We start from the raw sequence: 23426 nt of genomic DNA, 5'->3' as shown, positions 1-23426 counted from the left end.
GGTGGAAAAGTTTCTGGCAACCCTCGACTCTGATTCTGCAACTGGTCCTGACGGCATCAGCCCACGGGTCCTCAAATCATGTTCTTCTGCACTTTCACTCCCTCTTTCTGTTCTCTTCACCCTCTCTTTTGCTCAAGGTCATCTGCCATCTGCTTGGAAATCAGCCAACATCACCGCTTTGCACAAAAAAGGTGCAAAAACAGATCCCAGCAACTACAGACCAATCAGCCTTCTCCCAATTATCAGCAAAGTCATGGAATCCATCATTGCTTCAGATATTAAATCTTTCCTCTTCTCCAATGGCTTGATCTCTGATCATCAATTTGGTTTCAGACCTGGTCACTCTACTCTGGACATGCTGCTTCTGCTTTCTCAACAATGGATGGAGGTCCTCAACGCCAAACAGGAAATTAGAACTGTTTCCCTTGACATTTCACGTGCCTTCGATACGGTCTGGCACCCTGCTCTGCTCTCCAAACTCTCCTCCTTTGGTATCCATGGAAATCTCCACGCATGGCTGGCGGACTTCCTCTCTGGTCGTAGTCAACGTGTGGCCCTGAATGGGTTTCTCTCATCTCCTCTTCCTGTTCAGGCTGGAGTTCCCCAAGGTAGTGTTCTGGGCCCTGTGCTTTTTCTGGTCTTCATCAATCATCTCTCTGACTCTCTTGAAAATCCTCTCTATCTCTTTGCTGACGACTCTAGTCTCTGTCGCTCCATTCCTCATCCCTCAGATCGGCAGTCTGCAGCCTCCTCACTCTCTGCAGACCTGGACAAAATCACAGACTGGTCAAACAAGTGGAACATGTCTTTCAATCCTGACAAATCTCACACTCTTACAATGTCTCTCCGAAAGGACCGACTGGACAACCCTCCCATCTACTTTCTCAACAATCCTCTCCAAGAAGTTCTGTCGCTCAAGCTTTTGGGTCTCACTATCTGCCATGATCTTTCTTGGGAAAACCACATTTCCAAGCTGGCCTCCAAAGCCAGTCGCCGACTGGGCATCCTCCGTCGTGCGAAGTCCTTCCTTGGCACACCTGAGCTCCTCACCACATACAAGGCTTTCATCCGCAGCTCAATGGAATACTGTTCCCCCCTCTGGGCTGGTGCTCCTGCCTCACACCTTGCTCGGCTTCACGCTGTTGAGGCCAAAGCTTTCAGAATCATTGGAATCTCCTGCGATGTAGTCAACGCCGAGGGCCTTTCACTCACTCACCACAGGCAGGTTGGTGGTCTTTCTGTCTTCTACCGACTCCTCTCCGGCCTTGCTCCCCCAGCTCTCTCTGTGCTCTGCCCCCCCAATATTCCTTCAGGTCGCACAAGATCTGCCTGCACCCTCTTCTGGTTAAACTGCCAACGTCTAGGCTCTCTGCTCACCTTCACTCTTTCATTCCCCTTTTCTCCCGCCTCTGGAACAAACTCCCCCACTCCCTTCAATCCCACTCCTCCCTCCAGGTCTTTAAAACAGCTGTTCACCACCATCTCTTATCTTCCCCCATCGAAAACCTTGATCTTTTCTACCCCCGGTAATTCACCCCAGAGTCCTTGCAGTGTTCATATGTTTTAATCCTCTCCCACCTCCCCCCAAGTCCTCCCGATGTCCCTGCTCTCAAATGTTGTGTTTGTGTCCTTCCCCCTCTCTCCCCATCTTGTCTACCGCTCCCCTTGTTTTTTGTGTTTTGTGTGTCGGTTTGTCTTTTTGTGTGATTAATGTTAGCTCTTTCACGAGCCTCGATCTTGTATACAAAAAAAAAAAAAAAAAAAAAAAAAAGATGCAAGTCCCAAGAGGGCAGAAGGACAATTCCTCCAAGAGGAGTGAACGCTCTTCAGAACTATCGCAGGCTTGGCAACGCCATCAACTGACTTCCAGGAATATCAGCAAAATGTCGCTGCTGTTGCAAATATCATGTGAGATACACATCGGATTTTGGAATTAACATTGCTCCATTTGGTGTGTGAGTCTGTGTGTGTCTGTGTGTGTCTGCGTCTGTGTCTGTGTCTGTGTGGCAGCTATAGCATTTGTGTTAGACTTTCTACTCCCCAAAAACCACAGACAAATATCTTCGCAACCATTCCTTCACTTACCGGAGACCCATCTGACCAGGTAAACCCCAATTCAGGATTAATGCTGTTCAGACCAATCCAGACTTCTGTGCCTTCAGCTGTCCTGGTACACACATACACAATGCACATTCCACATACCTGACAAAATAAATAGATAAATAAATAAAATTCCCAACCAAAAAGATGAAAGTTCAACACAAAACAGCAGACTTCTCTCCTCACCCTACAATATTCTGGACAAACTTTGCTTCCGTTGTACTGCTAATACTAAGCAGTTCAGCTCCTTCGGAAGTGCAGTGCTTCTGTGCCTTTCTCCACAGTTGCCCAGAACCTCTCTTTTGCCCATTGACCTGGTGAGAAGCAAAAGCCAAGTGAAATAGGCATTCGGACTAGGATCCTCAAGGCTATCCACTCAGGTTTGAGCAATTTTAAGAAATCAGGGTCCAGGGTGGATGACTTGCAATGGTTCTCGGTTGGGGGTTGAGGGGGCGTGTTGGGAACATACTCAACTCACCTGGTATTGCTTCAAACTATGGAGGATCAGAAATTGCATGATTTGATTGGTTCAATTTTTATGCTATGTAAAGATAGCTTTTCATTTATGGAAATTGCATCGTGTGGTTGATCGAGGAGATTGTCATATACTTTTGCCTCGACTGTATTAGCTTTTGTCAGGATGTTAGCACACAGAAAAACAACAATAAATAAATAATACAGGTAATTCCATTCATTGCTGCTGTCATCTTTCCTGGACCGTTCTTCATGGAGCACTAAATGAATAATGGTTCTAAGATTCAAAGTCAGAGGCATTATCCATCGTTCTCGTTGAGCCATGGGCAAATGTCTTGTTTGCAACTTAAAGACCGAGATGTATTGGGAACGCACCCACCTTCTGCCATTCCAATGACACCTGAGGCAGAAGTTATTGTTTTGATACCAGCTGGTTAAATATTGGTTATGGAATTGGCCGCAGTCAATTTACTTCTCCAAGACGTCAGACGCGTTGGCAGTGGTCACCCGCCACCAGACGAGTTGGAGATTGTGGAGTCGGAGGACAGATAAGGGGAGACATAATGGAATGATCTGGAAGACTGTAGCCATGCTGGCATCTCTACCATACAGGTAGGGGAGACCCTTTATCCGGCAACCCGGAAATGCAAAAACCGGCAGAATTTTGAAACCCCATTGTCCTACAATTTTTAACCCTTCCTTTCGAAAGGGTTAATCCGCAAGGAAAACTTATCGCCACGGAAGTGACGTTGCGAAATCAACAGAGACAAACCTGTGAAGTGGTGTGTCCATCTGATTCGGCATCACCACGTTGTTCTCTTATAGTTTTGTGTACATAATTGTTTGTGCAATACCCCCCGGTATCAAAATCATGCCTAAAATGCCTTCCACATCGGGACAAACTAGTGGCGATTCAAAAAAAGGAAGCATTTGTCGCTCAGTGTCAAGCAAAAAGTGGAGTTGTTGCCGAAGCGTGACGTGTTTCGGCGAAACACCTGAGTGAGGAGAACTCCAATGGGACATCGACAGTCGACAATATCAAAATAAAAGAAGCGGAAGTTACAATTTTATGGTGAGAGTAATGTGCCCAAGATAATGGCCAAAAGGAAAATGTTACCTCAGTCAAAAACTTCTGACGTCATCAAAAACTGCAGGCAGCGCTGTTCCGCCCCCACCTTTTCCGTGGCCACCCAAATCTTTTCCGTGACCTTCCGAACATTGTTGGGATCTCGCACACATTGTCCGCGACTGCCCCTACCTTGTCCGCGGACACTCACGCCGTGTCTACGGGCACCCACATCTTGGCTCGTGGGCACGTAAACCTTGTCCAGAGGCACCCACGGCTAAACGTTGTCCACAACTAGCCAGTAATTGTCCGCGGCACGCAAACCATGTCCACATGGGTGGTGAATACATATACTGTAGATGATACATTATTTGTTTTTATTTAGCTTCCCCAATATTATTGCAAATTAATGTAAAAATATTATCTGTATCACAAGTATTGTACATGATAGGTACAGGGCCCCAAAATCCAGCAAATCCCAAACACCGGCAAACCAAATTCCCCATACTTGCCGGATAAAGGATTCCCGACCTGTATATAGAATCCTCAAACCGCAGCTTGGTAAGTTCCACAGATGAGCAAAGTGAGTCACGGGGTGAGCATTGGTACAGAGTCTTCTGACAAGAGCAATGGTGCGATGCAGAAAATCACGAACTGGGTGGGTGTGGTTCGATAAGTGAACGAGTTGATCATCCACAGCCACAGCATTGTGTCTGCCTTGTCAAAATTCAAGAAAGAGAGGTACTACCACAGGTATACCGCAGTTGGTATCCCATGCACTGAGAATAAGAACACTGCGACATTTCAGATAAATCATGAGCAGTTTGTGTGTCCACCCTCAGACAATCCTAAACACTGACTGGCAGTGCCCTCCATAAGTATTGGAACAGTGAAATCAAATTTGTTATTATTGCAATATACTCAAGAAATTTGGCTTCGAGATCATAAGATGAATGAGGCAAGAATACAGAACGGATCAGCTTTTATTTCTTGGTACTTCTTACACATATACGTATGTTTTACCATTGTAGAACAATAGCACTTTTTATGTTCAGTCCCCCCATTTTAGGTAAGCATAAGCATTGGAACAGATTCACTTTAAGTAAATTAAAGTAGTATAATAGTTAGTGTTTGGTTTCATATCCCTTGCATGCAATAACTCCATCGAGCCTGTGACCGACCGACATCACCAAACTCTTGGTATCTCCCGATGAGATGCTTTGCCAGATCTTTCATGCAGCCTTTTTCAGTTGTTTATTTTGGTGGGTTTCTGACTTTAGTCTCCTCTTCAGCAAGTGGAATGCGTGCTCCATTGGATTTAAATCAGGAGATTGATTTGGCCAGTTTAAAACCTTCCACGTTTCCCCTCCGATGAACTCCTTGGTTGTATTGGCAGAGTGTTTTGGGTCATTGTCTTGTTGCATGGTGAAGCATCGCCCAATGAGTTTGGAGGCATTTTCTTGGACATAAGCAGACAAAATGTTTCTGTACACTTCCGAATTCATTCTGCTGCTGCCATCATTCATGACATTATCAATAAAGATGAGTGAGCCCGTTCCAGAGGAAGCCATGCAAGCCCAATCAATGACATTACCATAATCATGCTTCACAGATGATGTATGCTTTGGATCATATCCATTTCCTTCCTTTCTCCACACTTTCGTCATTGTCATCGTTTTGGTAAAGGTATATCTTGGTCTCAACTGTCCATAAAACTTTGTTCCAGAACTCTACTGGCTCTCTTCTGTACTACTTGGCAAATTCTAATCTGGCCTTTATATTTTTGGTGCTGATGAGAGGTTTGCATCTTGCGGTGTAGCCTCTGTAATTCTGCTGTCAAAGTCTTCTGCGAACGGTAGATCGTGATACTTGCACCCCTGCACTCGAAGTTGTTGGTGATGTCACTGACGGTTGTGTTTGGGTTTTTCTTCACAGCTCTGATGATTTTTCTGTCATCAACTGCAATTGTTTTCCTTGGCCAACTTGGTCGTTGCCTATTGCTAAGTACACTAACGGTTTCTTTCTTTTTCAAGATATTCCAAATTGTTGTACAGTATTTGTTTTGCCCAGTTTTTGTACAATGGTTCTAATTGAATTATTCGGTTCTTTCAGCTTACAAATTGCTTGCTTTTCTTTCATAGACATCTCTGGTTTTCATGTTGGTTTATGACGACTGACTCCAAAGGCAGACTCCCAAGACAAAGGCGGAGGCGGAGGCTAAGGCTACAACCAAGACGAAAGACATTCACAGCTCTTTTATGTGTGAACAATCAATGCACCAAGAAACACATGAGCAACAAGAAACACTTATCATTAATTTGTTCTTATATTTATGCTTACCTAAAATGGGGAGGTGGAGGGGGGCGGGGGGGGGAATAGACATAAAAAGTGCTATTGTTCTTTAATGGTAAAATCATATATGCATAGAAATAAGAACAAATCTGACCTTCTGTACTCATGCCTCATATTCTTCTTTTATCTAAAATACAAATGTATTGAGTATATAGCAATCTTACTATAATTCACCAAATGTCCGTCCTTTCCCAGGTACCGCAAAAACGGCTGAACCGATCGCAACGAAATTTTGAGTGGGTAATCCTGGGACCCCCTGGAGTAAAATAGGCTATATTGTTTTCCAATTTCAGTTTTGGTCTCCAGCATTTTCAGGTTTGGACTCCCACCTAACGTTATTGTCCCGGTACCGCAAAAACGGCTGCAACGATGCACCTCCATGCCCGTGGGATTGCCACGTGTGACCCCACTAGTAATAACAAATTTGACTTCACTGTTCCAATACTTATGAAGGGCACTGTATTCAAAAACCCAATGACTATATCGGTTTGCTGCAGATGAGAAAGAATTAATATTTAAATGGAACTCCCAATATTAACTTTTGTATGTGTCTCTATTTACTCCGTCACCAACGGTGGACAGAGGTGATGTTTTCGCCCCTGTCTGTCTCTTGTTTGTGAGCAGGATATCTCAAAATGTGGTGGATGGATTATGACAAAACTTGGTGGATGAGTTGGTTTGGTGACAACAACAAACTGATTCGACTTTCGTTCAGGTCCAGCCCATCAGTGGAACACAAAATGTAAACTGTTCAGCCTGTTGGAGGTTTGCTCTCTACCGGGTGCTATTTTTAGTTGTGTCTGTATTGCATGCTTATATTTATCTGTGTAGATACCTTCGGCATCATTAAATTATTTCTGTGATTAATTACTTCTTTATATTCGTGAAGGATCTAAATTCTGCTTGTGCTTAATTATTTGATTTGCTCTGTAATTTTTTCGGAGTAGTCAATTGGACCACTTAACTGGGACAGTGCCGAGACAGTATCCAGTGGAAACAGCTCAAAATATATATATATATTTTTTGTATACTGAATCGAGGCTCGTGAAAGAGCTAACATTTATTTCACAAACAAATCAAACAGACAAAATAAAATATATAAAAAGAGGGAGCGGAAGACAAGATGGGGAGAGAAGGGGAAGCACACAAACAACATTTGAGAGCAGGGAGATGTGTGGGAGGGAGAGGGCTTGGGGGGAGGAGGCGTGGGAAGAGGGGGGGGGGGGGGGGGTGGGAGAAGTATAAAACACAAAGACACCACGGACTTCCAGGACAGAAGTTGGTATTTCAAAAAAGTGGATTTGGGGTGAAATTAGCAGGGGTAGAAAAGATCAAGGTTTTGGATGGGGGAAGATAAGAGATGGTGGTGAACAGCTGTTTAAAAGACCTGGAGGGTGGAGTGGGATTGAAGAGAGTGAGGGAGTTTGTTCCAGAGGCGGGAGAAAAGAGGAATTAAGGAGTGAAGGTGAGCAGAGGGTCTTGATTTTGGCAGTTTAACCATAAGAGGGTTGCAGGCAGATCTTGTGCGACCTGTAGGAATATTTGGGGGACAGAGCCCAGAGAGAGAGCTGGGGGGGGGGGGGGGCAAGGCCAGAGAGGAGATGGTAGAAGACGGAAAGACCACCAACCTGCCTGCGGTGAGTGAGTGAAAGGCCCTTGGAGTTAGCTTCATCGCGGGAGATTCCAATGATTCTGAACGCTTTGGTTTCAACAGCGTGAAGACGAGCTAGGTATAAGGCAGGAGCACCAGCCCAGAGGGGAGAGCAGTATTCCATTGAGCTGCGGATGAAAGCCTTGTATGTGGTGAGGAGCTCAGGTGTGCCAAGCAAGGACCTCGCACGACGGAGGATGCCCAGTCGGCGACTGACTTTGGAGGCCAGATTTGAAATGTGGTTTTCCCAGGAAAGATCATGGCAGATAGTGAGACCCAAAAGCTTGAGTGACAGAACTTCTTGGAGAGGATTATTCAGAAAGTGGATGGGAGGGTTGTCCAGTCAGTCTTTTCAGAGAGACATCGTAAGAGTGTGAGATTTGTCAGGATTGAAAGACATGTTCCACTTGTTTGCCCAGTCTGTGATTTTGTCCAGGTCTGCAGAGAGTGAGGAGGCTGCAGACTGCCGATCTGAGGGATGAGGAATGGAGCGACAGAGAGTAGAGTCATCAGCAAAGAGATAGAGAGGATTTTCAAGAGAGTCAGAGAGATCATTGATGAAGACCAGAAAAAGCACAGGGCCCAGAACACTGCCTTGGGGAACTCCAGTCTGAACAGGAAGAGGAGATGAGAGAAACCCATTCAGGGCCACACGTTGACTACGACTAGAAAGAAAGTCTGCCAGCCATGCGTGGAGATTTCCATGGATAACCAAGGAGGAGAGTTTGGTGAGCAGAGGTGGGTGCCAGACCGTATCGAAGGCACGTGATATGTCAAGGGAGGCAGCTCTAATTTCCTGTTTGGCATTGAGGACCTCCATCCATTGTTGAGAAAGCAGAAGCAGCATGTCCAGAGTAGAGTGACCAGGTCTGAAACCAAATTGATGATCAGAGATCAAGCCATTGGAGAAGAGGAAAGATTTCATATCCGAAGCAATGATGGATTCCATGACTTTGCTGATAATTGGGAGAAGGCTGATTGGTCTGTAGTTGCTAGGATCTGTTTTTGCACCTTTTTTGTGCAAAGCGGTGATGTTGGCTGAGTTCCAAGCAGATGGCAGATGACCTTGAGCAAAAGAGAGGGTGAAGAGAACAGAGAGAGGGAGTGAAAGAGCGGAAGAACAGAATTTTAGGACCCGTGGGCTGATGCCGTCAGGTCCAGTTGCAGAATCAGAGTCGAGGGTTGACAGAAACTTTTCCACCTTGTCAGGAGGAAAGGACACAGAGTCCAGGAGCAGCTGGGTACGACTGGGTTTGGTGGGTACAGAGAGGGATGGGTTTGGGAGACAAGATTTAGAGGCAAACACAGAGTTGAGGCATTCAGCTTTTTCACGTGCGGAGTCAGCCGTGTAGCCATTTGAGGTGAGGGAGGGGATGGAGGGAGAACAAACACCAGAAACAGATTTGACCAGATGCCACCAGGATTTGGAAGAGGGAGACAGATAAGCGAGTTCGGTCTTGAGAACGGAGGGATATTGTTTCCTGGCTCTCCTGAGGGTGGACACACACTTGTTTCGGGCTTTGTGAAAGGAAATGAGATTTCCTTCCGTTGGATTTGCTTTCCAGGAGACGAAAGAAAGTTGTTTCTGGGCAACAGCCTCACCACAAGATTCCGTGTACCATGGATGGGAGGAAGGGTATGACAACTGAAGATGAGATGGGATAAATCTGTGCATGAGAGAGCAATTTACTTTGGAAGAATTCCCAGGATGAGTTGATGTCAGAGGCGGTAGAGATGGGAGACCAGTCCAGATGATTGATGGCTGCTTGAAGACCGTGCCAGTTGGCCTGAGTGAAATGCCAGACTCGTCGACGCTGAGGAGGCTCTCTGAGAATGGTCAGAGAGATGTCCACTTTAACAAGCACATGATCAGATGAGCCGATTGGAGCAGAAGAAGAGCAGCAGACATTTTCAGGGAAGTTAGTCATAACCAAGTCCAGAAGAGAAGATGCTCCGTTGACTGAGATCTGGGTCGGGAAATTGACAGATTGTGTGAGTCCCAGTGAGTCGCAGAAGTCCTTTGCTGAAGAGCCATGGCTGGTGAGAGAGGTACCCACACCCAGCCAACTGGCATGGTGACAATTGAAATCACCACATATGAGGAAGAGAGAGTTGGGATGGGTAGATAGAAGTTGGTCCATATTATCAGACAGCGAGATGTAGATGGAGTCATCACTGTTAGGTGGACGGTACAACACACATATGAACAAAAGGTGGGAGCGAAGGGGAAGCCGTAGCCAAAGGTATTCCTGGGGGTGAGGTGGAGAGGGCAGTGCAGGGCGAGTGAGGAAGAGAGTTTTTGATAAAGATAGCAACCCCACCTCCAGGACGATGCTCAGGTCTATCATACCGGAGGAGGGAGTAACCTGGGATACCAAGGAATCAGAGACATCATGAAGGAGGAAAGTTTCTGTTAAGCAGATCACATCTGGTTTGTCAGAAGCAACCTGTATGGAGAGATCAGTCAAGTTTGAGCGATGGCCCCGGATGTTTGAGGTCCATACCGTTAATGAAGAGGAAGGGGGAGCATCGGATACAGAACAGGGGGGGGGGGGGGAGGGGTAGGGTAAGATGTGGAAGAGGAGGAAGAGGTAGGGAGAGCTGTTGAAGGTGTGTCAGAGATTTCAGAATAGCTTGGAGAAAGGGGCGGACAAAAGGTTTGATGGTGATTGGGTGAGGCACAGTGAGGTGTTATTTGAGGAGGGGGAAGAGCGAGGCAGAAGGTTGGGGGAGATGAAGGTGAAAGTTGGAAGGGGGAAGAAGCGGGAGGATGCTTTGAGGAGGAGGGGTGAGAGGGGAGTCTAGGAGGGGAGGAGCGAGGGAGAGCCTCGGAGGGGAGGGGTGTGGGAGGAGTTTAGGAGGGGAGGGGCAAGGGGGAAGATTTGAAAGAGATGGGTGATGGGGAAGATTTGGAGGGGAGGGGCAAGGGGGTAGATTTGGAAGGGAGGGGTGATGGGGAAGTTTTGGAGGGGAGGGGTGATGGGGAAGTTTTGGAGGGAAGGGGTGATGGGGAAGATTTGGAGGGGAGGGGCAAGGGGATAGATTTGGAGGAGAGGGGTGAGATTGGATTTTAGAAAGTGTACGATTAATGGAAAACGAACATTTATTGCAAAATGAGTTTCTTGTGACCGAGTCAAAAATACGTCTGAGGACGCTGAAGGAGGGGTGGAGTGCAGGAGAGTTTCGGGAATGTAGAAAAGAGGAACTGCAAAAGATGGAATTTTTTTTTGGAATGAATAGATTTGGTGAGCAAGTTGAAAGCATCCTTTATTAGAAGAAGAAGAAAAAGGTGTTATAATATACGACAGAATACAGTTCTTCAGGGGAAAGTTTAAACATTTTTAAATTGAGCAGTGAAAACTATCTGGGGAAATGGAAAATGGAAATGGGGGTGAAACACGTGATCGAAGAACGAACGAACAAATAAGAACAACGAATAAACGAATACGAACAGAGAAGGAAATATTTTTTATTTTTTTTTATTTTTTTTGAGTTGAGATTTTAAACAAGGAAGTATGGGGTGAAAGACTGGGACAAAAACAGAGAACGAAAGTAATTGCAGCGCAATCGACGGACCACTGAGAGAAAAGCAAAGCCTCAAGGTCGGACACGGTAGCCTACTAGGCCTCAAAATACGCGACATGAATTAACCGATGATTTTGTATACATGAATGAAAAATTAGCACCGAGAATCTTACTAAAGACACACTATAGGTGCACACACCGAAAGATAGATACAGTTTCGACAAAAACACAATTGTGAAAAATTACTTAACTTCAAAAGCGTGAGCGCATGGACAGCTTCGAAAAGACGTGACCTCCAATCTTGCGCATGCACAAAGCCTCACATTTAGATGTGAGGGAATAGCATGATAAATTTTGGAGATGTTTCAGAACTTCCCACCTGGTAGCAGGAAGGAAGATTATCTTGGCTTTGCCAACCCGTTGGGCAGGAACCCTGGAGTATACCAGAATGACTGGCTGCTGTAGGAGCCACCATGCCTGATACAGGTGCTTTGCAAAGTGGAACAGCTTGATAGTTATCACAATTCCTCACGAACCAGAGGCCCAATGATCTTCCAGTGCTGGAAACCACGCAACCAGCAGCACTTCCTAAAAATGGTGGTGAAAGAATGACAGAGTATAGTTTCACAAACAACAGGTTGAACATTTTAATAAAACTATCATTGATTACAACTTGATATTTTTGCTTTTTTGACTTTTTTGACAAAACTTGGTGGATGAGTTGCTTATGTGACAAGAACAAGCCAAACCGGTTTTGGTTCAGGTCCGGATCAAGATCTGGCCTATCAGTGGGGTACAAAAAGGAAACTGGTCAGCCTGGCAGAGGTATACGCTCTACCGGATGCTGTTCTAGTTGGCTCATGTGTTAAGATATATCTGATTGATTGCATGTACAAATGCCAGATACGTTGTAGTAATTATCTTTTAACTACTTGTAATTATCTTGCTGCTTTATGCACTGATAAAGCCCGATTGTGTAAGCTTTTACATTGTTGTGATGATTAGAAAAAATCTCAATATAATCCATTTTAAATTCGGGCTGTAACATAACAAAATGTGAAAAAGTCAAGGGGTGTGAATACTTTCTGAAAGCACTGTATTCATTTGAGCTGCGGCTGGGGGTTTTCGTCATTGCTGGGAGCATGGCTGTGCTGCTGCTGCTGATGCAGCGCCCCCTGCTGGTTGGAGCATGAATGTTGGAATTTGTTCATGGTCCGGCGAGTACTCACCTATTCTTCATGAAGGACACTGGTATGTTTAGCGTCCACAGTTGGTAAACGGGATGCCAAGTTTAACGTCCATTGGAGGGACGGCACACACTGATTCACCCAGTTTGTGAAATACAGAGATGACAGTTTATAGCTGGGCCAATATTTGAACCAAGGCTAGATAGCTTAGAGGTGAATGTGCATGCCGCAAGGCCATCCTGTTAGCCTGGGCCATATCTTAAGGCACTGTTCATAAACAAACTGCGTTTCCATGTTGTACTTATATGTTTAAAATGTATCTCGTTTGGTATAATGCTCTTCTTCTGGTCGACTGTTGAGCTTTGCCTGCATGCGCAGCTTTTCAAACACAGCACGGGAAGCGGCTGCCGGAAACGGGAGACAGCCGAATGCACAAATGCACGGACAGACACCACGGTTCGCATTATATAAGAGATGGTAAAAATGGTTAAAATATCCATTGTTTTGGAAATTAACTCTTCGATGAATTCTGCATGCTCCCTTTTCCCACAAAAAGGAAATGCCTTTTCCAAATCCTGGTGGATGCCTGAAAGGAAATGAGATTTCCTTCCGTTGGATTTGCTTTCCAGGAGACGAAATGCCTTTTCCAGGAGAGCCAGGAAACAATATCTCTCCGTTCTCAAGACCGAACTCTCTTATCTGTCTCCCTCTTCCAAATCCTGGTGGCGTCTGGTCAAATCCGTTTCTGGTGTTTGTTCCCCATCCATCCCCTCCCTTACCTCAAACGGCTACACAGCTGACTCCGCACGTGAAAAAGCTGAATGCCTCAACTCTGTGTTTGCCTCTAAATCTTGTGTCCCAAACCCATCCCTCTCTGTACCCACCATACCCAGTCGTACCCTGCTGCTCCTGGACTCCGTGTCCTTTCCTCCTGACAAGGTGGAAAAGTTTCTGTCAACCCTCGACTCTGATTCTGCAACTGGACCCGACGGCATCAGCCCACGGGTCCTAAAATCCTGCTCTGCTGCTCTATCTCACCCTCTCTCTGTTCTCTTCACCCTCTCTTTTGCTCAAAGTCAACTGCCATCTGCTTGGAAATCAGCCAACATCACCGCTTTGCACAAAAAAGGTGCAAAAACAGATCCTAGCAACTACAGACCAATCAGCCTTCTCCCAATTATCAGCAAAGTCATGGAATCCATCATTGCTTCGGATATGAAATCTTTCCTCTTCTCCAATGGCTTGATCTCTGATCATCAATTTGGTTTCAGACCAGGTCACTCTACTCTGGACATGCTGCTTCTGCTGTCTCAACAATGGATGGAGGTCCTCAATGCCAAACAGGAAATTAGAGCTGTCTCCCTCGACATATCACGTGCCTTCGACACGGTCTGGCACCCCGCTCTGCTCACCAAACTCTCCTCCTTTGGTATCCATGGAAATCTCCACGCATGGCTGGCGGACTTCCTCTCTAGTCGTCGTCAACGTGTGGCCCTGAATGGGTTTCTCTCATCTCCTCTTCCTGTTCAGGCTGGAGTTCCCCAAGGCAGTGTTCTGGGCCCCGTGCTTTTTCTGGTCTTCATCAATGATCTCTCTGACTCTCTCGAAAATCCTCTCTATCTCTTTGCTGATGACTCCACTCTCTGCCGCTCCATTCCTCTTCCCTCAGATCGGCAGTCTGCTGCCTCCTCGCTCTCTGAAGACCTGGACAAAATCACAGACTGGTCAAACAAGTGGAACATGTCTTTCAATCCTGACAAATCTCACACTCTTACTATGTCTCTCCGAAAAGATCGACTGGACAACCCTCCCATCTACTTTCTCAACAATCCTCTCCAAGAAGTTCTGTCGCTCAAGATTTTGGGTCTCACTATCTGCCATGATCTTTCTTGGGAAAACCACATTTCCAAGCTGGCCTCCAAAGCCAGTCGCCGACTGGGCATCCTCCGTCGTGCGAAGTCCTTCCTCGGCACACCTGAGCTCCTCACCACATACAAGGCTTTCATCCGCAGCTCAATGGAATACTGTTCTCCCCTATGGGCCGGTGCTCCTGCCTCACACCTAGCTCGGCTTCACGCTGTTGAAACCAAAGCTTTCAGAATTATTGGAATCTCCCGCGATGAAGCTATCTCTGAGGGCCTTTCACTCACTCACCGCAGGCAGGTAGGTGGTCTTTCTGTCTTCTACCGACTCCTCTCCGGCCTTGCACCCCCAGCTCTCTCTGTGCTCTGTCCCCCAAATATTCCTACAGGTCGCACAAGATCTGCCAGCAACCCTCTGATGGTTAAACTGCCGAAATCTCGGCTCTCTGCTCACCTTCACTCTTTCATTCCTCTTTTCTCCCGCCTCTGGAACAAACTCCCTCACTCCCTTCAATCCCACTCCTCCCTCCAGGTCTTTAAAACAGCTGTTCACCACCATCTTTTATCTTCCCCCATCCAAAACCTTGATCTTTTCTACCCCCGCTAATTCACCCCAGATCCACATTGTTTGAAATTCCAACTTCTTTCCTGGAAGTCCTGGCAGTGTCCATATGTTTTATACCTCTCCCACCGCCCCCTTCCCATGCCCCCCCCCCCCCCCCCAAAGCCCTCGCCCTCTCTCAGATCTCTCGATGTCTCCATGTCTCTCGGTCCCTGCTCTCAAATGTTGTGTTTGTCCCCCTCTCTCCCCATCTTGTCTACCGCTCCCGATGTTATATGTTTTATGTGTCGGTTTGTCTTTCTGTGTGATTAATGTTCGCTCTTTCACGAGCCTCGATCTTGTATACAAAAAAAAAAAAAAAAAAAAATGTCTACAAAATAAAAAGAAACAAAAGTTTCAAAATTGCTACAAACCAACGTAACAGTCACTAGCCTGGTGTTGGCTTAGCTGTTAGGGTGCCAGCTTGGGATCCTAGGATCCTGGGTTCGAATCCCGGTCATCGCTGAATTAACGCCAGGTGGGTTGACTCAGCCTGTCATCCTTCCGAGGTCGGCAAATTGAGTACCAGGCTTGCTGGGATGAATGATCCCGGTGTGTACCCCGGCTTAGAATAGGTACACTGTATCCCTGCGCATCGTAAGAGGCGACTAACAGGGTTGGAGACAGGAAGGGCATCCGGCCGTAAAACATTGCTTCAAAAAAGGGGACCAAGGTGCCTGAAAAAGGCCAACCTACTCTGCGGGGAAAAATGGCCTCGAAAGGCGGTTCAACATAACAGTCACCGATCATCATTGCCAAAATAGGGCAATGCATAATCATTGTTTAGCAAGTTAAATGTCGCAAAGTAGACCAGGAGACATCAAAACTTCTAATTACAAAAAGCCTTCGAATGATCTTGAACAACAAAACAATCAAATTACTCAAAATGATATAAATATACAATTTCCAGAATTCCTTGTAGCCCAATACACACCAGGCTGATCTGCTGCCCAGTTGGTGAAGGTGACGGGATCCCCGTTGTGCCAAATAAAGGACTTCGGTGAGGATTTGTCTGACAGGCCCAGCCAGACCTCAGTAGCTCCTGGGAGGCCTAGCAGGCTAGAAATGAAGGCCTGCTCATGTCTGATTAAGATCGATGCAAGGTATCCACCATTGGCCACACAATATTTTGCTGCTAACTCATATCCCACAGGTGCCTTTCCAATTAGGAAGCAGAAAAAGCCATGCTTCTTCCAACCCTGCAGAGCGGCAGACATTTGTATTACCTCAATACAATTAAGGGAAGATTCTCCAAATGACAAAGAATGCTGAATGACACTTCACAGGATCCTACTACTGACGAGTTTCATGTTAAGAGGTCTCGCCTAAGTCACCTTTTTGCAGCCTGTCTCAGCTGGACGTTCCACATAGTCTGCAGTGCCGGATGGCCTTTTACACACATAGTTTAGAGACAGCTCACAGGGAATCGTCGCCCATCGTCCAAGCTGGGAACAAAACAGCAGGTTATGTCTCATCTCAACAATGAAATAAAGCATTGCCAACAGGAAATGAAAAAGCCACAGTATATCCATTGCCTTTCACATCAGCAGCCCTCTTATTATTAACTTAGTGTGAGGGATTGTTCGTCAAATTATTATATAAATGTTATCTATCTATATATATATATATATATATATATATAAAAGAAAATTTTTCTATATATATAAAAAAGAAAGTTTTTGTTTGTTTGTCCACACGCGCTAATCTCCTGAACGGTGAAAGATAGGAGGAAAGCTCTGCAACAAAAAATGTCGCGACAGGCCCCGGGAAGGTTATAGACTAGGTGGCGAGGCCAGTCGAGGCCGCTTCGGCTGGGCTGGGCCCATTTCGCAATTAAAAGCTGAGCTGAATTATAGTAGTCAATCTTCTACAGCCGTGTGTAAAAGCTGAATTATAGTAGTAAATTCATTCAAAGAACCAAAAATGTCAGGACGGGCTCCGGGAAGGTTATAGGCTAGGTGGTGAGGCTGGTTGAGGCCGCTTTGGCTGGGCTGGGCCCATTTCACAATTAAAAGCTGAGCTGAATTATAGTAGTCAATCTTCTACAGCCGCGAGTAAAAGCTGAATTATAGTAGTAAATGAACGAAATGCGGCCGCGGCCGGATAGTCAAACTCCGCTGCTTCGCAAGGCCACATTATATTCCTTTTTATCTCACAGATCCCGAATCCGAACCCGGGCAACGAACCCGGAACCCGGACCCGGGCAATGCCGGGTGCCTTCAGCTAGTAAATTATATAAATAATTATAATTATTCTAATTATAATAATTAATAACTATAAAATTACATTAATGTATACCCTGAAGTATAAATTTCCCCGCTGCTCCATCGGATGCCAACCCCCAGAATGTATCGTGCTCTATCCTCTAAATGCTGAGCATCAAGCGAGGAAGTGGCACGTACCCTTTAAAAGTCATTGGTATGACTCAGCCAAGGTATAATCAACAAGTTGACCTCCCAACTCAGAGTGAATGCTCTAACGACTTGGCCATCAGGCACTGGGTCTGGTTAGCCATGTTGAATGGTAATTTTCAATTGTTTATTAATTTACCTTCCCAGATATAGCTCAAAACAATAAATCTAGTTGGCTGGATTGAAGCCTTATAAAGCAAAATAATTTCCATGTTTTTTCAAGATTCAAAATCCCATGAATTGCTACGAAACCAGACTTCGTATAGCAACATAACATTGTGTTTGTCAATTTGTTTTTCTCTCTCAATTCCTTCTTCCACAATCCCACTTACAGTTGGGTACACAGTCCATTAATCCTCTCCCTTGTACTGTCCATCCCGCCTTTGCCAGCACATCAATATGTTCATCCAGAACATTGGCCTACCAATCTTTTCTCACCAAAGGGAAGAGCAACAGGCATACACATCTCCCTGGACAAATAGTGAAACACCAATATCATTACTATAAGGTAATGATGTCAATATTTTACATGGTCATACCGGAGCCAGGGAGCTCACGCACTGGCCTTCTTTGCTGAAATCCACAACAGGATGATTGACTTGCCAGTGTGTTACATCCACTGGAGAACCGTCTGACCAGTCAAACGTATTTTCATCTCGATGAGAGTTCAGTCCAATCCACAGCATTGCAGTGGAGCCTGGAATACATTTTTATTTTATCTAATATTTACCATGTTAGTGCAAATAGCTGTTTGTTTTCTCCATGAAATTGAGGTCAAAGTGCAGATAAGATCCTTAGATCGGATTTGAGATCATATATCAGTGTGCACTATATTGTTAAAGTTATACATCGGCCAACAATGCATTATTCACTTCAAATACATCCCCATAGTAGTAGAATTGAAACTATTTCCCTTACTGAATTGCTGGAAGAATTGAAACTCTGGCTCATTGACAATACTCGCCAAGTCGCCCTTGGCAGCACGACAGAAACTCAGGGCATCTTTCCAGGAGCTGGGCTTTTCAACCAGTTGGTAGCAAAACATTCCATAAGCAATCCAGCCAGGAGCACACCCTCGTAGGTTTACCTCTGTGGATAAGAGTGAGGAAGAAAACTAGAACGGCACTCTTCGACATCACGACTTCGACCGATATGCCTCCGCCCACATTATTACATCATTACAATACTTGTACCAAGTTTGATTGAAATCCATTCAGCTGTTCTCAAGTTATCACATTTATACCTGACTTGACCTCTGACCTTTGACCTCTTGACCCCAAAATGTATTCAGTTGATGTTCACATCATTATACATACCTGCACCAAGTTTTAATTTCAATTCCTTCAGCTGTTCACAAGCTATCACAGTTACACCTGGCATGACCTCTGACCTTTGACCTCTTGACCCCAAAATGTATTCAGTTGATGTTTACATCATTATACATACCTGTACCAAGTTTTAATTTCAATTCCTTCAGCTGTTCACAAGTTATCACATTTACACCTGACATGACCTCTGACCTTTGACCTCTTGACCCCAAAATGTATTCAGTTGGTTTACATCATTATACATAACTGTACCAAGTTTTAATTTCAATTCCTTCAGCTGTTCACAAGTTATCACATTTACACTTGACATGACCTCTGACCATTGACCCCTTGACCCCAAAATGTATTCAGTTGATGTTTACATCATTATACATACCTGTACCAAGTTTTAATTTCAATTCCTTCAGCTGTTCACAAGTTATCACATTCACACCTGACATGACCTCCGACCTTTGACCTCTTGACCCCAAAATGTATTCAGTTGATGTTTACATCATTATACATACCTGTACCAAGTTTTAATTTCAATTCCTTCAGCTGTTCACAAGTTATCACATTCACACCTGACATGACCTCCGACCTTTGACCTCTTGACCCCAAAATGTATTCAGTTGATGTTTACATCATTATACATAACTGTACCAAGTTTTAATTTCAATTCCTTCAGCTGTTCACAAGTTATCACATTCACACCTGACATGACCTCCGACCTTTGACCTCTTGACCACAAAATGTATTCAGTTGATGTTTACATCATTATACATACCTGTACCAAGTTTTAATTTCAATTCCTTCAGCTGTTCACAAGTTATCATATTTTTACCTGACATGACCTCTGACCTTTGGCCCTTGACCTTGGGAACCCAAAATCAAATCAGTTAATCTTTACCTAATTATACATATCTGCACCAAGTTTGACTAAAATCCCTTCAGCCGTTCTCAAGTTATCGCGGTAACGAAAACCTATCACGGACGGACGGATCGACAGCCGGACTGACAATCTGAAAACAACCAGAGGCATAAAAAAAGGTGAGGTCAAGTCAAGTTAAACACATTCAAATTAATTATCAGATTGGTATCAAATGTTAGCTCTTGCACTCAAACCATTTATTTGTCCAACAACTCAATGAAAGAGCAACTCCAGGAATGATCATGGAGTCTTAAAAATATCGGAAGCTAAAAATCATCACAAATATGTCAACAGGCATTTTAAAAGATTACACGATATAAATATTAAAGAAAGCATGTCGTCTTCAATGAACTGTATGCAATCATGCTAATAAAACAAACATTGGTGCATTGTTATGAACAGCCCCCAAATGGCTACCAAAAATGGCTCCGAAGAACAGCTGAACCACATTCTGTTGCCTCTTACATCATTGAAGGATTCGATCAAAGACAATCAGTTGTTGTTTATGTGTTATGATGGATTAAATTGAACCTCTTTACAAACAGGAAATGACCTATAAAATTATGTGAAATAAAACAAATTATAAAATGTTCACAAGTTGAACATAAACACAGAGCAAAGGTCACAGTTACTCTGGTTTGACTAGATGTCTGAAGTACGTGAACTTCGGAAAATTTGAAAACGATACAAATTGCTGCGCAAAACCAATTGGCGGAACCGCATCAGTGGCAAGGCCATGGCTATCCAAAAATTATGCCCACTGTACAGGCCAAACCCAACACTGACTCCCGATCCAACCACGATGCCAGTCAACCGAAGTATGATTCCATCTCCTCGTCATCATTAAAGGGCTCTTAATCAAACAAGCCCGATCTAAATCATACAACATGCCACCCATGATGAGAAAGCATCAGAATAACAACACACATAAGAATCCAGGACTAAAATCACCTCTCATCGACATTACAGTCATAAATCATGAATTGCAAACACAGTCACATAAAAATGAAATTGTGCTGAGCTAGGAATGCTTGAACGTTAGTACTGAGCAGTATGTGTGAACCTTCCCAATGTGTGCCCAAACCCTCTCCCCTCGCACCCTTTTTCCCGCGTATGCATGAGCTCAACTAATCTGCACCTCCTGTCCCTTCCCTGTCACAAAGACATACAGCTCTATGCAAATGTCTGGATTATTTCAATGATATTCATACTTTAGGAAAATTACTCAAATTGGTGGTGATAAAACAGTCATATGTGTTTATTATTGTAAATTAACAGCCTTTATAAATGCGCATGAAACAAACTGCTGAAGTAAACAAGAGCGAGAATTGCTTTGCAATACATGACCCCGACCAAAAACCAAATTACCAAACCAAATCCAAAACCAAACCAAATTTCAGTTCAAAATCAGTGAAGACATCCCGTTATTTGGGTGGTGTATAATGCTGCGTTCGGTGACGGAAAAATACCCCGATGTACATACCTGAAGCAAAAACGTGTATGGCTTATGTGCATATTTAATATATTGTTGTTATACATCTGGGATGATTGCGATTGCACTGGGCCTTTCACCAACACCCAGGTGTAAGACCTGGAAGACTGACGAGCAGTGCTGCTTCATTTGGGGTGGAGTCAGGCCAGCTGTCCAGGCAATGGGTATAAAGCAGTGGGTGGAGCTAGGGCAGCTGAAAACTGACCCATGTGATGTAATTTTATAGCATTGTTGTGGTTTTTAGAACCCTCCACTTGGTAAATTTTTGTAAATGTTCCCTTATAAATAAGCCCCTGTAAATACTCCCATTGTTGGTGTAAAGGTCAAAGGTCGCACCCTAGTTAGGCCATATTGCAACACGTAGGACACCATAGGAACCTTTCAGTTATTTCATTAATATGTGTTTCAGGTAAGGATCTGTTTCCAATAGTTGAATCTGCGTTGTATTAATCAAATAACCTAGCCTCCTTCACAAATTCCCATTCCATTCATATTGCGGCGTAAACTGCCCTCCACAACATATTGCGCTACTCTGCCAGCCGCAGCAAGACGCCATTACGCACGCAGTCAGAGTGGGAGAAGAAGGGAGGAGCGGCCAGGAACATAGGCGTGGCCCCATCAACGCGTCACGAGGGGAGGTACCAATGAACCCTCGTGACCAATCCGGGCCGAGGCGTGTTCACCGGTAGGCGGAGCGAAGCGGACGCGGCCTGATACGCGAGGCTTGTGATAAAAGCGCGAGCGCAAAGCCCTTTCATGCAGATGCGGGGGAGATCGGCAGATGCGAGGAGAGAAGATCGGCAAACTCGAGAGAACAGCGCAGAGGTGGCGAATGATAAGAACATTGCGCGGAGGATTGCTTGGGACGATCGTGTGACACGAACTGCCGTTGGTTTTGAGAGCGTTCGGCACGCTATACGTACGCGCATTCCAGCCCCTCACATTTGTAAGGTCCGGTCACGTGCCAACTATGCCAGCTGCCTGCCATTCTTCGTGGCGGACCTGGAGCCTGGAACCATCTGCCTGGACCTTCCTCCCCTACCAGCTACCATTCCGTGTGAGTCTGTCTGTTTGTCCTGGGGTCGTGATAAGTTAAGACTGTTTAGATAAGCTTGCCCTATGTCCTTTTATTTCCCTCTTTTGTATATTCTTGCCTTTCGTTTCCTCTTTTAGATAGTGAATAAACCATATTTGTTCTTCCTTCACCCTTCTTATTCTTTGGTTCCTCTCATCCGATCGCTTGCGTCCTGTCCCCAATTGAGTACCTGTGGCACGATTTGGCCAACCGCTTTTAATCGGGTTTAGTCCTTTTGTTAACGGCTCGGATCGTGGATTGCTAAACCGCTCGGCAATTACCATCACATCCGCGGTTCGAGCAGTGACTCATCTCCCTGCTTTGCAGAGAGATTGGTGAAGGTATTTGGGAAACCTTTGACCAATCACCCTGGCCAATCTCATCCCGCAAAGGAGCGGGATAGTTCCAGGACCGGAGACGGCCAGCTTAACAAGACAAGGGGATTAACCCCCCCTTGCTAACGGGAGTGCCGTGCTCTGAGATCCGTAACAGTATCATCCAATATGTTGTGCATCTGCCCCCTTTGCCTTCTTGATTGCCCTCACTCTTTTACTCATGCTTCCTGTGTATGACTAAAGCACTCTTCCAGGAACATTGTGCCAAATATCCTGTAGTACATTCCACAATTCTGTAAGGTTAGTTGGGTTCCTCTTGGGCTTCTCTGTTTCCATGTAATCCCACATATGCCCTCAGTAGGACTCATGCCAGCACTCTGGGGCAGCCATTCATACACTTGGAACACACCAGCCCCTTGTGCTCCAAGTGTATGAATGTAACCTTGTTCTCAAAATATTGCGTTATTGTTTTGGATTATCTTGTTGGAAAATGAATCTTCTTCCTATTAAACGATTTCCACGAGAAACTGCATGGTGCTGCAGTATCTGCTTGTGCTTCTCTTTTGTTAGCGTCCCATTGATTTTTTACAGATATTCCTAAGCTTAGACACAACCCCAGACGGTCACAGAGGCCCCTCCACGTTTAACAGTAGGTTGCAAACATTGCTCGTCATAACATGTTCCAGGTTTTCGAGGAATGAACTGGCATCTCTTAGATCCAAAAAGTTCAATCTTTGATTCATCAGACAAAGTACCCAATTTCATTATTCAGTCGCCACACTTGGTGCTGTCTTGCAAATTTCAGTCTTTTCACCGTATTCTGTGGTCTCAGCACTGGTTTATTTGCTGCAGCTCTGCCATGGAGACCTGATACAATCAGCCTTCTGTGTATAGTGCTGGATGAGTTGTTTATGTTCAGGCCTGCTCTCGTTTCATTTGTCAGCTGCTGACTTGATTTTCTTCTTTTACGCAAGCTGAGCAACTACAAGTGCTAGTCTTGCCTTGGGGAGGTTATTCTGAGTCTTCCTAGCCTTTTCTTGTCTTGTAACATGAACCA

The 23426-nt window shown here is 45.0% G+C and overlaps 1 protein-coding gene across 1 annotated transcript in view; it reads right to left on the bottom strand.

Annotated features, from left to right (window-relative positions):
• LOC137437519 (macrophage mannose receptor 1) overlaps positions 1-23426 on the bottom strand; it is a 108072-nt gene that overhangs the window by 55853 nt on the left and 28793 nt on the right. The window contains exons 8-14 of the mRNA XM_078766013.1: positions 18148-18318; positions 17769-17926; positions 16153-16263; positions 15753-16017; positions 11548-11756; positions 2287-2414; positions 2086-2167 (exon numbers count right to left, since the gene is read on the bottom strand). Of these exons, the coding sequence (XP_078622139.1) occupies positions 2086-2167; positions 2287-2414; positions 11548-11756; positions 15753-16017; positions 16153-16263; positions 17769-17926; positions 18148-18318 (1124 nt within the window). The remainder of the gene's footprint in view (positions 1-2085; positions 2168-2286; positions 2415-11547; positions 11757-15752; positions 16018-16152; positions 16264-17768; positions 17927-18147; positions 18319-23426) is intronic.

Source organism: Myxine glutinosa, chromosome 12 (assembly GCF_964187855.1).
Source record: "Myxine glutinosa chromosome 12, kmMyxGlut1.1, whole genome shotgun sequence".
NCBI lineage: Eukaryota > Metazoa > Chordata > Myxini > Myxiniformes > Myxinidae > Myxine > Myxine glutinosa.
Note: the sequence above shows the minus strand (reverse complement) of the source record. Positions and strands in the feature narration are given on the sequence as shown.